The sequence below is a fragment of the Prenolepis imparis genome, unplaced genomic scaffold, assembly GCF_030444845.1.
Source record: "Prenolepis imparis isolate NDT839.2.m4 unplaced genomic scaffold, iyPreImpa1.0 SCAF_14, whole genome shotgun sequence".
Lineage (NCBI taxonomy): Eukaryota > Metazoa > Arthropoda > Insecta > Hymenoptera > Formicidae > Prenolepis > Prenolepis imparis.
The window spans coordinates 41633-56611 of NW_028141172.1; the positions used below are offsets into that span (position 1 = coordinate 41633).

At 35.6% G+C, this 14979-nt stretch overlaps 3 protein-coding genes across 5 annotated transcripts; 1 reads left to right on the forward strand and 2 right to left on the reverse strand.

Annotated features, from left to right (window-relative positions):
* The first annotated feature begins 623 nt into the window (after positions 1 to 623).
* LOC145945474 (uncharacterized) lies at positions 624 to 3659 on the forward strand. Of its 2 annotated transcripts, XM_083054519.1 has the most exons (5): positions 627 to 1302; positions 1506 to 1606; positions 1703 to 2040; positions 2304 to 2462; positions 2845 to 3659. In XM_083054519.1, the coding sequence occupies exons 3-5, from the start codon at positions 1777 to 1779 to the stop codon at positions 3154 to 3156; spliced, it is 735 nt and encodes a 244-aa protein (XP_082910645.1). In that variant the 5' UTR covers positions 627 to 1302; positions 1506 to 1606; positions 1703 to 1776; the 3' UTR covers positions 3157 to 3659. The 2 variants fall into 2 exon arrangements, with proteins under 2 accessions (XP_082910644.1, XP_082910645.1); XM_083054518.1 differs by having other exon boundaries at positions 624 to 1302; positions 1506 to 2040.
* Positions 3660 to 3994: 335 nt separating this feature from the next.
* LOC145945470 (uncharacterized) lies at positions 3995 to 7891 on the reverse strand. Of its 2 annotated transcripts, XM_083054510.1 has the most exons (5): positions 7362 to 7891; positions 6476 to 6933; positions 6140 to 6342; positions 5475 to 5614; positions 3995 to 5209 (listed from the first exon to the last, which is right to left on the reverse strand). In XM_083054510.1, exons 2-5 carry the CDS (start codon positions 6841 to 6843, stop codon positions 4247 to 4249), a joined length of 1674 nt encoding a protein of 557 aa, XP_082910636.1. In that variant the 5' UTR covers positions 6844 to 6933; positions 7362 to 7891; the 3' UTR covers positions 3995 to 4246. The 2 variants fall into 2 exon arrangements, with proteins under 2 accessions (XP_082910636.1, XP_082910637.1); XM_083054511.1 differs by lacking the exon at positions 7362 to 7891 and having other exon boundaries at positions 6140 to 6355; positions 6476 to 6700.
* Positions 7892 to 10217: 2326 nt separating this feature from the next.
* Positions 10218 to 14265, reverse strand: Sps1 (inactive selenide, water dikinase). Its single transcript, XM_083054516.1, has 6 exons — positions 13628 to 14265; positions 12593 to 12697; positions 12213 to 12474; positions 11929 to 12119; positions 10951 to 11195; positions 10218 to 10386 (listed from the first exon to the last, which is right to left on the reverse strand). Exons 1-6 carry the CDS (start codon positions 13911 to 13913, stop codon positions 10234 to 10236), a joined length of 1242 nt encoding a protein of 413 aa, XP_082910642.1. The 5' UTR covers positions 13914 to 14265; the 3' UTR covers positions 10218 to 10233.
* Positions 14266 to 14979: the final 714 nt, after the last annotated feature.

Sequence of the window (14979 nt, forward strand, 5' to 3'; positions counted from 1 at the left end):
CGCATGCGTCAATTTGCGTATAAAAAAAAAAAGCACAGACTTTTATATCACTATAGACTGTTAACTCCAGCTAAAGAACAGCACGGTGCGATGAAACGCCACGCGGTACGAAAGCGCGATTAATCGCGAGCGTTTCATGCCTCCTCTGTTGCCTCACAGGGCAACGTGTGCAAGGGCCTTTAGACTAAAGCCCCTTGCACAATGCTAAGCGATAGCGATAGGAATAGCGATAACGATAGAAAAATATCTATTCTCTGTTCTTAAGGCCCTTGCACAATGCTAGGCGATAGCGATAGGAATAGCGATAGCGATAGAATAGCATCTATTCTCTGTTCCTATTGGTGGAATAAAAAATATTCACCAATAGGAATAGAGAAAAGGTACTATTCTATCGCTATGGGCTAGTCTACAATAGAGTCGTAAGGTCGTAAACGTAAGAAATTGACCAATCACAGTTGAATTCGAGGAGAATAATCGACTGTGATTGGTCAATTTCTTACGTTTACGACCTTACGACTCTATTGTAGACTAGGCTTATCGCTATTCCTATCGCTATCGCCTAGCATTGTGCAAGGGGCTTTATTGGTGGAATAAAAAATATTTACCAATAGAAACAGAGGTTAGATATTATTCTATCGCTCTCGCTATTCCTATCGCTATCGCTTAGTATTGTGCAAGGGGCTTTACTACACTATTGTAGACTCGGCTTAAAAATCGAATTCGATCCAGGCGAGTTTATAGGTTATAAAAGTGTAAATATTACGGCGATTCATCGAGTTTTCCGCCGTTCCGTCACGGAATTATTTAACCGGGCGCGAATGAATGAAGCAATCGAGAATCTTTATTTAATTAATGATCTATATGCAATCATTGCACTGTAAACCATTAAATATTAAATTGGTTTTCGCCTAGTTACGAATAAATTATTTTATGAATTATGTACATGGGTTATCGAATAAAATATACTGGAGATATCTATAATGCTAAAATAATTTAAAAAGAATATATTTGTAACATATACACATATATTTGTTATCGTGTAACAAGATATTCTTGTATCACAAAAAGAAGAAAGAAAAAGGTTTATAACAAAAAATTTTTGGAAAAATGCCTTGTTTACCCCAGTGTTGCCACTAGGCGCACACGAGTGATTGCGAGGAAAGAATTATTAAAAGTTATTTGTTAGGTGTCTATGTGAATGAAAAAAAGTACGCGCGAAATGTTCCTTGTCTTTTATTTGCATACGTTATACAATAATACGGATGTAATAACAGAGTACAACTTTGATCAACAAAATTGGTGGTAAGTGATTCTTAATCTCTTACATAAACATGTATACACGTTCTCATCTATTATCTTATCTAGATTCGTCACACACACACACACACACACACGAGACGCTCTTATCTCAATCAGCTTGTGTGAAATTCTACAAGAGTTCTAGATAAATAACATTATTATATTTAATTGGTATGAAGAATCTGTAACAAGTTTTTCTTTTCCAGCTACTCCAAATATTCAAGCTTGTAAAATTAATTCCAAGAGAGAGAAAGAGAAAAAGAGACTGCCGAATGATCCTTGTCCGTTGTATCCACTTATCAGACTCGTAAGGCTTACATGCATTTTGTTGCTATGGACAGTTTTTCCACGCAAAACTATGAGAATAAAATGGAAACATTTGAGACGTACAATGAATCTCTAGTTACTGCTGCAAATCACCAACGTGAGATTGATCAAACTCAGTCCGTGAACGGTCAAACACCTCCTATCCAGCAGATGCAAGTGCAAAGTCAGGAGAATCGTGACACATTGGTGCTGCAGCAGCAACAACAGCAGCAGACACATCAAATGACGCAGATTCAGTCAAACGCTCAACAGAGCGCGACTCTAACTCCAATCAGATTACCCGCTATATTAGATGGAGAGTATTTTACAGTGACCAGAGTAGAGGACACCAATGTCACGGTGCGTTGTCAGCAGTGTCAGAAATTGTTGAACGGCAATTTGAAGTCTACTGGCAATTTTCTTAGTCATATAAAGGTAAATTAAAATGTAAATTGATTTGAGAAAAGAAAAGATTTTTATAAAATTATACAAAATCGAAAGAAAGAAAGAGCTACTGGAGAGGCAATTGTTGATATTCTGTATTTTCGCATTTAATTTCTTTTTTTACAATTATTTCTAGTTAATTGAAATTAATTGAAATTAATGACTGCGCTCGGGCTCTTATTGGATCTTTTCTTATCGTCTACAAGACGATTTATACAACGAAAACTTTATTATTATTATTTCTATTATTGTAGCGATTGCATCCGTCTTTGATTGAGAAAATAAGATGTAAATCTAATCAAAGAAAACCGGCAATGGTATACATCGATTCAGTGTCGCCTGCTGTCGATAAATGTTCCGAGATAGTGCGAACAAAGCGTCTAGTGCTACAAAATAAAAAGCGCTGCAAAACGGTAAGCATAATTGCTCCCCACAGTTTTTGGTATTTGAAATGCAGATCGACTTGCCGCTCTATATGTGAGTGGAGACGCAAAAATTAGAATATAAACTTTATACATTTAATTATATAAAATATAAAACTCGATGAAAGAAGGAGATTAAAATTTGTGTAATCGGATTAATTATAAAGTTATTTAAATTATGATAATAAAATTTTTTTAAATTGATTTTAACATGGAAACCTTAATAAAATGAATACTCGTGATTATCTAAATCTTGATTGTGTTTAGGTCGTTTGTCTTTCTCTTAGAAATATGATTTTATATATACAAATTTCGCCGTTTATTTACATTGTAATTAAATTAACATATTCTCATACGTATTTGCCGTACGCAGGAGGAATGTGCAGCCGAAAACGAAGAATCTTACGAGCACCACCGATCCACGGATTGGAACGACGACGCGTCATCGCTAGCAGTTCGACGACGATCCGAGGAAACGGAATCTACGGATTTGTCTCTGAGAATACCGCATTCTAATAATTCATTCGTAATGGAGGATGAATATGACGCGATCGGTCGTAATGTTGCGGCAAAACTTAGAAATATGAGACTGGATCAAAGAATAATAGCTGAGAAATTATTGAATGATATTTTATTTGAGGCTCAGCTTGGTAATCTTCACAGAGATTCGAGTATTCATGTGTGAGGAAGAAAGATGCGCGCAAATGGTCCCACTTGACCATTTATCTTTTAACGAATGATCGATCTCTTGCTTAATCTGGCAAAAAATTCCAAGCAATGAGATTAATAAAATAGATTATATAATTATAATTTGTTAAAATAGATTATATAATTTAAATTGTTTGTGAATTGTATACGCGTACACACGAACGTACAATTCACAAACAAACAATTGTGTAAAGGTATCCTGATTTTGTGTGTGTGTGTGTGCGCATGCGCGCGCGAATAGCTTTAAATTCTTACATTAAAAAAAATAAAAACTATTGTTACTTAATTTTTCGAGAATTTTTCTCTAGTATTTTTATTCACGAAATTCCAAATATACTCGTGTGTTTATACATATACATGAGCATATATAGAGCCATCCTTTTTTTTATATATATATAAATGTATATATATAATATTGTAAATATATATTTCGATAATATATTTATAAAGTATATTATTAAAAAGTGAAAAAAAAAAAAACGTGCTGCCTCTAAAGTAGAATGATGCAAAAGGTGTAACTTTTTTACCAACACTTGATTTGATTTGCTATATTAAGTGAGCATATTTAATGGTCACTTAATATATGATTAATTCAAATTGTACTTTTGTTTGAATTTATACCAAACCCCCCTTTTGCACCAATCTAATAAATATAGTGTGACTATATATATGTCTAACAGTCTTTCTACACTGATCATTGTTCTACGAATAATACGCAAGACTTGTAGTCACACACAATTGTAATATATAACAATTACTTACATGTTTAATAAACCTTTTTTTTGTATGAAATATTTTCTTTTTCAACATGTGAACACGATAAATCTAAATCTTTATTAAAAGTCAAAAGATAACATGTCTATTTAGGTGTAAATAAATTATAGAAATATCTTCACTATGCTCTTATTACTAACTTCTCTCTATTTTCCGATGAGATCTATTGACATTTGAAGAAAATTTGCAAATAGTTTATATTTTGCATAGAAGCAAAAAGAGCGCGCAAGTACGATTTTCCAGCGGAAGAAGATTTATCCAAAAAATATAGCCTCTTCTACTAATGACGACTGTCAGCTGCTGCTATACACTCTACATTTTTTTGGCTTAAATATCGCGTGATATACCATAGACGAGAGAACGCAGAGCGCCATGCTGGCAAAAATTGTGCAAAATATATAAGTATACCAAAATCCGTCCCAATCGGCGTTCAAGTACCACATTAGCGTTAGCGTTGTGTTCTGCGCGATCACAAAGACATAGTACGGCAATGTCCACCAATCGGCGTACTTGAATTTGATCCGATATTCAATTAGACCGAATATGTAGACCATACCGAGCCAGAAATTGACGATAAACGTGATCGCGTCGTAGTATTTCGAGTAATAAAAGAGATAGATCAACATGATGACGTAATGCACACCTAGCACAGCCAGTAAGGACGCCGGATAAAATTCGTAAGCTACAGCAATGGCAAACACGCGTGCCAGGATAAAGAGAAACCACCAGAGGAAGGATAGAAATTTTCCTATCGGATCATCTTCCTCGAGACCTTTTTCAGAATACTTGCGTTTAGGAACTTTTAGACTCTGCGCACTGCTGCCTATCAGTCTTTGATTCGACTCCTGAATCGATGCTGCTTTTGCTGCTTCTTCCTCATCTTGATAAATGGAATCTGGACGAGGTGGTGCCGGTGCGTCCGGTACCGGAAGCGACGCGACCGTCGTGATACCACGAAGCGGCGTTGGCGGCGGTGTCACGCGTGCATTTTTCGGTGGTAACGGCGGAGTCACGGAAATCTGACGGTACAACGAAGCTGCTGCTGCTGCATGGGATTCATTCTGGGATTCATTCCGATGCTGCCATTCATTTTCAGTGGTAACCGCCGGCTCTTCTTCTTCTTCCACCACCACCGATCTTTCCACCGATCTTGTCGTCCTTGTTGATTCGTGCGGCACGACGTTTTCATCTTGTTTTTTTTCAAATAAAGGTAATGCTTGTAAGGGCGCTTTTTCTTCTTCGATATTGTTCAATTCCTAATTGAATAGAATTTACATCTAGTACCAACACGATAATTCACAGAAATATCAAGTAAATTATATTTCAGTGGAGAATCAAATGGATATATAAAATAATGCAAATAATATTGTATGAAATTTACCAAGTATATAATAATGATTGTGTAAACGAGAAAATTTTTTAAGTGCAAATCTACCGAGATTGTCAAGTCTATTGAGATTATACAAACGAATAATAATTTTAACATTATTGAAATATTTTATAAGTTGAATTATTATATACCTCGACATGGTACTTTTTCAGCCACATTGCCCAAGGAAGTTTTCTACCATTTATACGTTGGCTCTCGAATCTTTGAAAAGAGGCTGTCTCAATGGCCAGTATTACAATGGACATAATAATGCAGAGCACTTGTACAGTCGCTATAAATAAATAAATTATATATACTCGATTATTGTATAAAATAGTAGATTTTTCTTAAGCAAATTATCCCTAATAAAACTTGTTAAGCTATAAAAAAGCTGTTATACACATGTTATATATATATATACAGGGTGTGTCACTTGAGGACCGCCCGCCAAGTACATGTGGCGTTATTCCTTATCCCAAAAAAGACTAAGTCCTGAACAATTTCTTTTCTACTACACTTGATAATGGAGTAATAATTCGCAAAGTACGGCCAAACAGCGCTGAGCTTTATCCTGGCGCACGTCAGCAAGTCGCACAGAGTATGCAGCGTGTGAGTACACATATTACACAGGATTTATTGAATTATAACTCCATTATTTAGTGAATTACTACTGAATTATTACTCCATTATAGTGTTGGAGAAAAAAATTGTTCAGGACTTGGCGACTTACTCCTTTTTGGGATAAGGAATAACCCTGCATGTACTTGGCGGGCGTATCCTCAAGTGACACACCCTATACATATATATACTGATATACCAGATTGATAACTGCGAGATGCAGAACTCTGTCTGAAGAGCAAATGCGTTTGAAAAACAGCTTGTGGAGCAGCTTGGAACCATGCTTGCAAGAAGAAGTATAACTCGATGGCTGCAGGTGCCGCAGCTACATTTAATGTTTTAACTCTTGCATCTCCAAATAAATTTATGGCATCCACGGAGAGTACAATTAGTCCTGCGTATCTGTAAAAATAAACTACTTTCCCTACATGGCTATTTTATTGCAACCTACAAGCTAGCGAATAAACTATATAATTTATTAATTAAATAAAAAATTAAGAAAAATTTACTTTAACCAAAAATGAAAGTATATTACCTGTACAATACAAAAAACACAAATCCAATAAATTGAAGTACTTGAAGAGCAAACCATCCAACAACACCTTTTGACACTTTATCGTCATCTGTCATCCACCAATCTGGTCTTGAAATTGTCAATATAAAGTATGTAAGTGCTGGGGCGTACATGATTGCGATAGTGCAAACTCCCCATAATAAATTTTCTTCCTTAAAGTGTTGAATAGCTACAACCAAGTCGGCAGCGAAATGTATTATATATACGAAACAATTGATTAATGCTGGTATGAGAAATATTAGATATATCTGTTCGGTTGACTTTAATGGAATCTTCATGCAACACGTGGATTTTCTATGGCAAAGTCTAGTTGTTGACTCTGGTGCCATTTTCTTAGAATTAATAAATCTATCTCATCTTTCACACCACTTTTAACAGCACACGCACTGTACAAATGCCCTACAATCGGGGAGCTCTTTCTGTAAAAAAAGGTATACACAGTTAATGAAATAAAAGATTGATGCAATTTTGTAATAAAAGGAGAATATTATTTTCATTATTTAAATTTATACATTTTTTATACATTACACGCGTGTGTTACTGTGATTACATGTATAATTATATATAAGAAAATATTTAAAAAAATATATACTACATGTATGTAATGTATATAGAATATATATTTATTTTAATATAATGCAAAATTTTTAATTATACTGAAAAAATTTATTATATACATGTAATAAATTATTATAATTTATACATGTATATATAATATGCAATTATATTGTAATTATGTAACATGATGCTAAAAATGCAAAATATTTATTATAACCAGAGAGAGAAAACATATATACTTGAGAATAGAAAAATAATAAACAATTAATACAAAAAAAGCCACATTTACCTATGATGGTTAAAAATCTATTTTTTCTAAAGTATCTTTAGATTAATCGAAACATTTCAGCGATAAGAGATTGCTGCACCATATATACTTTTATGTCGCATAGTCATACCATGCACTGACAGTCATACGCTTCAATTTTTCATCAAGTATAGAGCATGATCATTATTAATATTCTTCCATATTTACACTAGAAATTGTGTAAGTAAAATATACGAGAAATTTTCTTTATAAAGAAGTAAATTATATAAATGTCGCGGTTCGTGGAATTACAATGAACTTTATATAGGGAAACGATGAGGAAGACACACTAGTATATTATTTCTGTATTATATGATTAATCTCGATTAGTCAGCACGCCGATGAACAAACGGAAAAGATAATTTTGATAAGCTTTTATTTCACAAAATAACGAAAGTATCATCGATATCATGTAGCTATTAATGCTATTATTACACAGAAAGGTTAAGGTAATTTTTTGTTATCACTTTTATCGTTATCATCATTTATTTTATAACATGCGCGACAAAGTGATGCGCTAGCCAATCAGCCTTTCGTTTCTATCAGATAAGCTATAATCAATTGGTTGGCACACGTTCCTTTTGCGTATTGCGTATTGCGTAGAGAACCTCAAGAAGGGAGAGAGTAGCGACAACTGGTCACGTGACCAGCTATTCGTGATTGGCTGGCATAATATGTACTATTTGGACATTGGCCTAGTTTACATCGGCCTAGTTTACATCGTGCACTTGATACCTTACGCTGGGTCCACAACATGAAGAATAGAGATAAGGAGGCCGAACTATGTGTTTGGGATGTGCGACCAAAACCGAGGCCCGATAGTAGTACCTATAGGTACCTATAGATGGCATTGCAATCACAAGATGCTCGTTAGTTTGAGAGAGAGGAGAGATTGCAGGATGTAGAGCAAGAAGGATAGAGAATGACTAACACAAAAGTTCACCGTGTACGTGTGAGTCCCGTGAGGCAAAAGCGCAACCTTGCGGAGCATTAATAAACTACAATTAGGCTCGACATTTGGTCGCACATTTCGATAATTCCTCAATGCTAGTTCGGCCTCCTTATCTCTATTTTTCATGGAGTTATTAAACCGAATTATATAGGCCGTCACGTAAAGGGCAGTCTACAATGGCAGTAAGCAGTATAGAGTAAGCAGTAAGCAGTAAGCAGTATGAAATGGGAATTGCCCATTTCGTTACTCCCGGTCTTTACATCCACTAAAAACAGTATACTCTCTATTCCTACAGCCTTGTTATTGCCATTGTATACTGTTTTTAGTGGATGTAAAGACCGGGAGTAACGAAATGGGCAATTCCCATTTCATACTGCTTACTGCTTACTGCCATTGTAGACTAGGCTTAAACATCTGTACGCGCTGTACTACGCCGGATACAACAGCGTAAAATCTGTGATGGCGTAATGAAAACGAGCGTAAAGCCTGTGATTGGCCAAGCTCTTTTACGCCGTACGCTGCTCCATGGGACTGCACCTTAATATTCGCTAAATGCGACCAATAGCGTTTTCCCAATCGAAACCCAGTCGTGTATATGCATATAATCGAATACTATATTTATGAATTCTATAATGTAATTCATATAAAAATTGAAATATAAATAAAAGTATACTACTATAAGAATAACTAGAATATTAAAATAATATGACTGTAAGAATAATATTGTTTTTGTACGAACAATTATAATAAATTCTATTTTCGCAGGATATAGCGAAAGTATTGGGTTAATTTTATTGACAAAGTAGTATTTTATTTAAAAAGTATTGAAAAAGTAATACAACATTAGGACCTGATTTTTTTTTTTTTTTTTTTTTTTTTTTTTTTGAGAATCATTCAAAGCGTATGTATATAAGAGACAATTAGAAGGCCTTTATTTTTTTTGGACTCCACATTTGTGTTTGTATTCTACTTAAATATTGAATCACTGATTGGACATTGAAGTCTGTTACTGTATACATGCTATTTATGTAACAGTATTTTTTTTTCTTTTTTTTAAATTTAATCACCGTGTTTGTTAGACTTAATTTACAATTGTTCAGAGTTTGCTCTGTAAATGTATGCTACTCAAATTTATACAAGTTTTGTCAGTTTTTGTAATTTGTAAAATATATCTTATAGATTGCTATAATCATCGCAGCGATGGTTTCGATATCTTTCATCATCGCAAACATTAAAACCGCGAGCGCCCAACTTCACAACATGTTTTCATTGTCGTGTTAATATTTATTTGGGGGTGCAATTTTTGAAGCTTGTTAATCTAAGAACTTAACGTGCTACCTTAATTTAATCTTGCAGATATTAAACATATCCTCGGTTTTGCATATTTTGAACAAAACATGTTTAAACTTGCTACTAGTTTTAAATAGAGTAAATATACGGAAAGAAAACAAAAAGGAGAAAGAAAAAAAATAGTATGCCTTTTTTGGTATAATACGAATAAAAGAGTACACTTTGAAAAAATATTGACGTGACATCGATGTGTTGCTATTAACAAATCGATTATTAAATCACACAAGTTATTCGATATAAATCATACGATAAATTGATCGTTAAACAATCCATGTAATGAATTAGTTTCTACTTTTCGTGACTTGATAACCAGAACGTTAATTCTAGTGATTAAAAAATGACTTTTTTCTAGTCAGTGAAGAAAATACGAGATGTAGATACTAGAATAATTGTTTTCGTACATGATTTACATATATAAAAAAAGCGCTCGTTGAATGCGTGCTACTTTCTCCTCCAAGTATATAAACATGGGTGTAATCGAGGGCCTGCATATGCGCAATGTCTCTTGGGCCTTTTTTATTACTATTAGTATATCATTATTTTTTTCTTTTTTTACCAAAGCTCGCCGTCCTTCTCTTTAGCCGGAACTTCGATCACTCGCGGCTTATCGATTATTCTAGCCGTGCGAAGTCCCTTTTCCACGATGCCAATAATCCATGCCTGATAGCCTTCTTGCTTCTCGATATCTTTACAATATGCCGCAGCCTATAAAATTACATTGTTTACATATATCGTTAATGTATCTCAAAATTATTCGTCGATTGACAAAATTAAATTTATAGATACAAATTTCTTAAATTTGGATTTACCTAAAGAAATGTAACGATGTACACAATGTACAATATAAGTGAATGATAGAAAAAAGGAAGGAATGAGGAAGGGAGGGAGGGGAGAGAAAGAGATAGCAGTATCCACACACACACACACACACACACACACACACACACACACACACACACACACACACACACACACACAAGTTGTGATGAATAATCATAAACAATCACCATTTCTCTTTACCACCTATCGCTTGAAGATATTTTTTTACCGATAAGATGATTTACCATGTATCACACACACAGCGGAAAAGCTAGGGCTTCTTTAAGCTTATAATTTAGGCATATAGAAGCAAAAGTCAAAATGTAGGCATATGACCGAAAGAAATATCAAATGCCAATGTTCTTACCTTAGCAAACTACTAGAATTCTAACAATACTAGCTACTCGGGAAATACCTTTATTGATAAACAATAAAAAATGATTTACTAACCTGCTCTCGAGGAAGGCAGATAAGCAAACCGCCGCTTGTCTCGGCTGAATGACCCTGCAATAGCTGGAACATGTTGCCGCATGCCTTCGCCACCGCTGCCATTTTAGAGATAACAGGCAGATTATGGATAACAAAGGAAACTTCATTTTTCTGATGTTTAGCTAGATTCTGAGCATGTCCCAAAAGGCCGAAGCCAGTGACGTCTGTGGCTCCGTGTGCATTATATTTGTGCATCAATCTAGCAGCTAAAAAGATGGATGAAATATCCACATTTAATTTCAATTCGTATAAAGAAAGATTTGATTGGTTAATTATATTCCAGCATTCTTCGTTGAATTATCAAGGATGATTATCGATTAAAAATCTTTCCCTTAACAAAAATGTCGAGAAAGAAATTTCACTTTTTCGTGAAATAAGCTTCAGCTAATAAAAGAGATAATCAATGTAACTCTATGCAATTGTAGGAGGAATCCATAAACTAAATATTAATTAATTATACCTAGAGTGATAAAACAACCTCCGTTTCTCTACCTGCCATTCTTTAGAGTACCTCACAAATATATAAGATACTCTACTGTATTTGAGCAGGAAAGATAATATAGATTTGCAAAAAGAGCAAGGGAGGGAGAGAAGGAATTTGAAGAATCGAATCTCTTTCAAAATAAAAAAGGCGCTTTTTTTGTAAACCAAATATCACAGACGATAAAATAAAATCATATTCTTCGATTAATTTCATACAAGAATAAATTTAAATGGAGTTTTAATTTAAAGCTTATAAAATGTTGAAAATTATAAAGTGGTGATAATAATCGATAAATTTCTTTCAATCCACGGAAAAAGTCGAAGTGTACTCATGTACTAGATACAACACACACACACGCGCGCGCGCGCGAGCTCTAGAGTTTTTGGAATATTCTGTATATAGAATATATAACTTTTACATCAATGTGCATTACATGATATAATGTATATATATACCTGTCCTATTCAACCTGGCCATACTATCCATTGCACGTTGATACCCCTTTCTCACATCCTCCTCGCTAACCACAAGCTTGATTCTGTTCCAACGGTCAGGCTGATCGAGCCATTGATGCGCATTAACGGCGACTTGCGTACCGAGAGGCTTTGTTAAAACCAGAACGTCTCCCACAACAGCATTATCTGGTCTAAATCAGAAAAATAAATAAACTTTGAAATCGAATCAAATAATACCGATTAATTCTAATCATAATTAATTAATTATATAATTAACTACGTACACGATGTACTCGTTCGGCTGGCAAACAGTAGTAGCAACACCGCCTATAGTGCACCAAGGATTAACAACCGTCTGACCACCAGTCACCGTAGTACCTGCCTCTAGAGCAGAATCCTTGAATCCTCTCATAATCAATGGCACAACGACGTCACGCTCTTTCTCCGTCATTTTTGTGCTAACTCCCAACAGCATCAGCATGTTGTCACAGTCCGTGACACCCATCGCGTATAAATCGCTGATAACATTTGCGCACGCGATTTTACCTGAAAAATATATTTCACCATAATGAAGGAAAAATAGCGCACTCGATATATCAGAAAATTTGTTGGTTTAACGATACTTTATCTCTTTGGCTTGTGTGTGTTGTCTTCTTTCTCTTACCCATCATGTAAGGATCGTCGACTAGCGGATAAAAGAAATCTGTGGTCTGCACTAGACTTAGCCCGCCGTGTCGTACCGGTGTCACAGAGGAATCCATGCCAATGCCTGATCATAATATATTATATAAGCTTTCATTAAATTATCGTTTTGCATCAAAGATTAAAAAATATATAATTTAAATATTATAAAGTAAAAAATTATATTTTTAATTGTTTTATAAATTTAAAAAAGTCAAATTCAATTATTACATAAACAATATATTTTATCATTATCATTTTTTTTAAAATCTGTAATATATATAATTCTAGTTTAATTAAAATAATTAAAATAAAATGTTTATTACACATACATTCATGTATAATAAAAGAGGCTAAAATAAGAAAAAGTTATAGCGTGTGTGTAAAATAGTGTGCATGTGTTTGAAAAATATATTTATTACATAATGTTTTATATAGAAAAACTATTATACTAGATGTAAAAATTATTCATAAAAATTTTGCATTTTAAGAATAAATAATATTCCAATATATTGATACAAAAGTCTTACTTATTGTTACCATTATTGTTAAAAAAATTTGCATTGTCTCGATTTTGCAAAAATAAATTTGTCCAAATTGAGAATACGAGCATTTCCAAAATCATGGAAAAAAATTAGGCGGGAGGACAGAGCCGCCATATTGCAGCAGGACTGCATCTTGCGGCGTATTGGGCCACATAAAATTAAATTTAAAAAAGAGGTAAAAAAGTTGTACATACATAATTACTTTTCCTAGTACAATAAAAAAATCTAGTCAAAACATGATTAACTCTTTGTTCTCTCAATAATGTTAAAATCTCAAAACGCGATTCTATTGATATTCACAAGTAATTTTTACGAGAGAGCGAGAGAGCGAGAGAGAGAGAGAGAGAGAGAGCGAGAGAGAGAGAGAGAGAGAGAGAGAGAGAGAGAGAGAGAGAGAGAGAGAGAGAGAAAGTATAGCACAAGATGTCGGCTCGCATTGCTCGCAAGCGCGCCGCAACAGGGGGCTCACTCACCGATACGCGGAATCGCCATGTGCATAAAGTGGGCATGCTCATGATCCTGTGCGGACGCGTCATCGGCCTGTAGTCCCTCAAGGAGCTTCCCAAGAATCTCCTGAGGGACTTTACACCCTCATCCTTTTAGATCGGCGAAACGCGTCAGACGGAAGGATGCATCGAGATCATGCGCCACCGGATCGAACGGTCTACGTAGCGCCAAGGCATTCGGATTCCCCTCGAGCTCGAGCTGCGCCACAGCCAGGGCGTCCTGTGCCCCCGGGGTGCCCTGCAGTTCCGCCATTTTGCCTAAGCGATTCGCCACAAAGAGATCAGCGAAAAGAATCCAGTCGTTTTTACGCCTTTGTCGGCTCGTCAGTCGCACCGAGCTTTGCCGATGCCCGATGCACAACGATAATGCCGGACGAGGGAGTACGCGTTTTCTTCTCGCTTCCCGCGCGCCGTTCCTTATCGTTTCGGGTGTTCTCACGCTTATCCGGGAACACGGACCCGTGATCGAATTATAATACAAGACCGCCAAAGGACAGCCACTGGGACTGGGATCTCCCGCGCGCGAACTCGCAGCAAATGGGAATTATACTGTTCAGCACCGGCGTCGACTAACCGGGACCGTGCGCGTCGACAAAATGGACGCGCCAACGCGGACAACGCGGTAGCGAGGGCGCGAGCGAGGCCCCATGGTGCCACCGCCACGGTGCCGACCGCGCACTTTGATTGGCCAGTTTCGAACGCGCGCACGCGTACTCGGCTTTGCCCGCATCGTGTCGTTTCGCAGGAGCGTAGCGCACTACATACTAGCCACCGCGCATCAAAAGTATACCGTTTTTTCTTTCGTCGTAGGGCTATGCTATATCAAGGGACTATACATTTCAGTTTTTTGCCGCGTAACAAACATTTATTCACGATGACATGCTCTCTGCATTAATAAATGTCGTGACATGATTACTCTAACTTTATATAAAGGCAAGTGAATGAGACACTTGAATCGATCTAATTCCTTATCGATCGTTTATTTAGTTTAAAGAAAAAGTAAATTTTTTAAATGAATATTTGTCCTTTTTGCCGATGCGATAATATATATCATTTTTTAAACAAAAAAGTCATTTCAATGATTTAATCGCAGCATATTGAAATAATTATGGAATAGAGAGAATACGCGCGCATTCGCCTTAAGGCTGGATTATAGAGGCCGTAAATTTTTTCCGTAACCATAAATTTAACGATTCAACCAATCGCGTTGCTTGATTCGGCAACGTGATTGGTTAAATTTACGGTTACGGAAAAAGTTTATGGCCTCTATAATCCAGCCTTTACAGATTTCAGATTTATCTGTTGCAGATGTCGATTCT

Bases quoted from the DNA above. Each gene is read 5' to 3' on its own strand.
- LOC145945474 (XM_083054518.1), top strand. From the start codon at position 1,618: ATGCATTTTGTTGCTATGGACAGTTTTTCCACGCAAAACTATGAGAAT. The intron at 2,041-2,303 runs GTAAATTAAAAT...CTATTATTGTAG, and splicing joins ATTTTCTTAGTCATATAAAG to CGATTGCATCCGTCTTTGAT. The intron at 2,463-2,844 runs GTAAGCATAATT...TGCCGTACGCAG, and splicing joins ATAAAAAGCGCTGCAAAACG to GAGGAATGTGCAGCCGAAAA.
- LOC145945470 (XM_083054510.1), bottom strand. From the start codon at position 6,843: ATGGCACCAGAGTCAACAACTAGACTTTGCCATAGAAAATCCACGTGT. The intron at 6,343-6,475 runs GTAATATACTTT...TTATTTTTACAG, and splicing joins GTGTTTTTTGTATTGTACAG to ATACGCAGGACTAATTGTAC. The intron at 5,210-5,474 runs GTATATAATAAT...CTATTCAATTAG, and splicing joins TGAAAAAGTACCATGTCGAG to GAATTGAACAATATCGAAGA.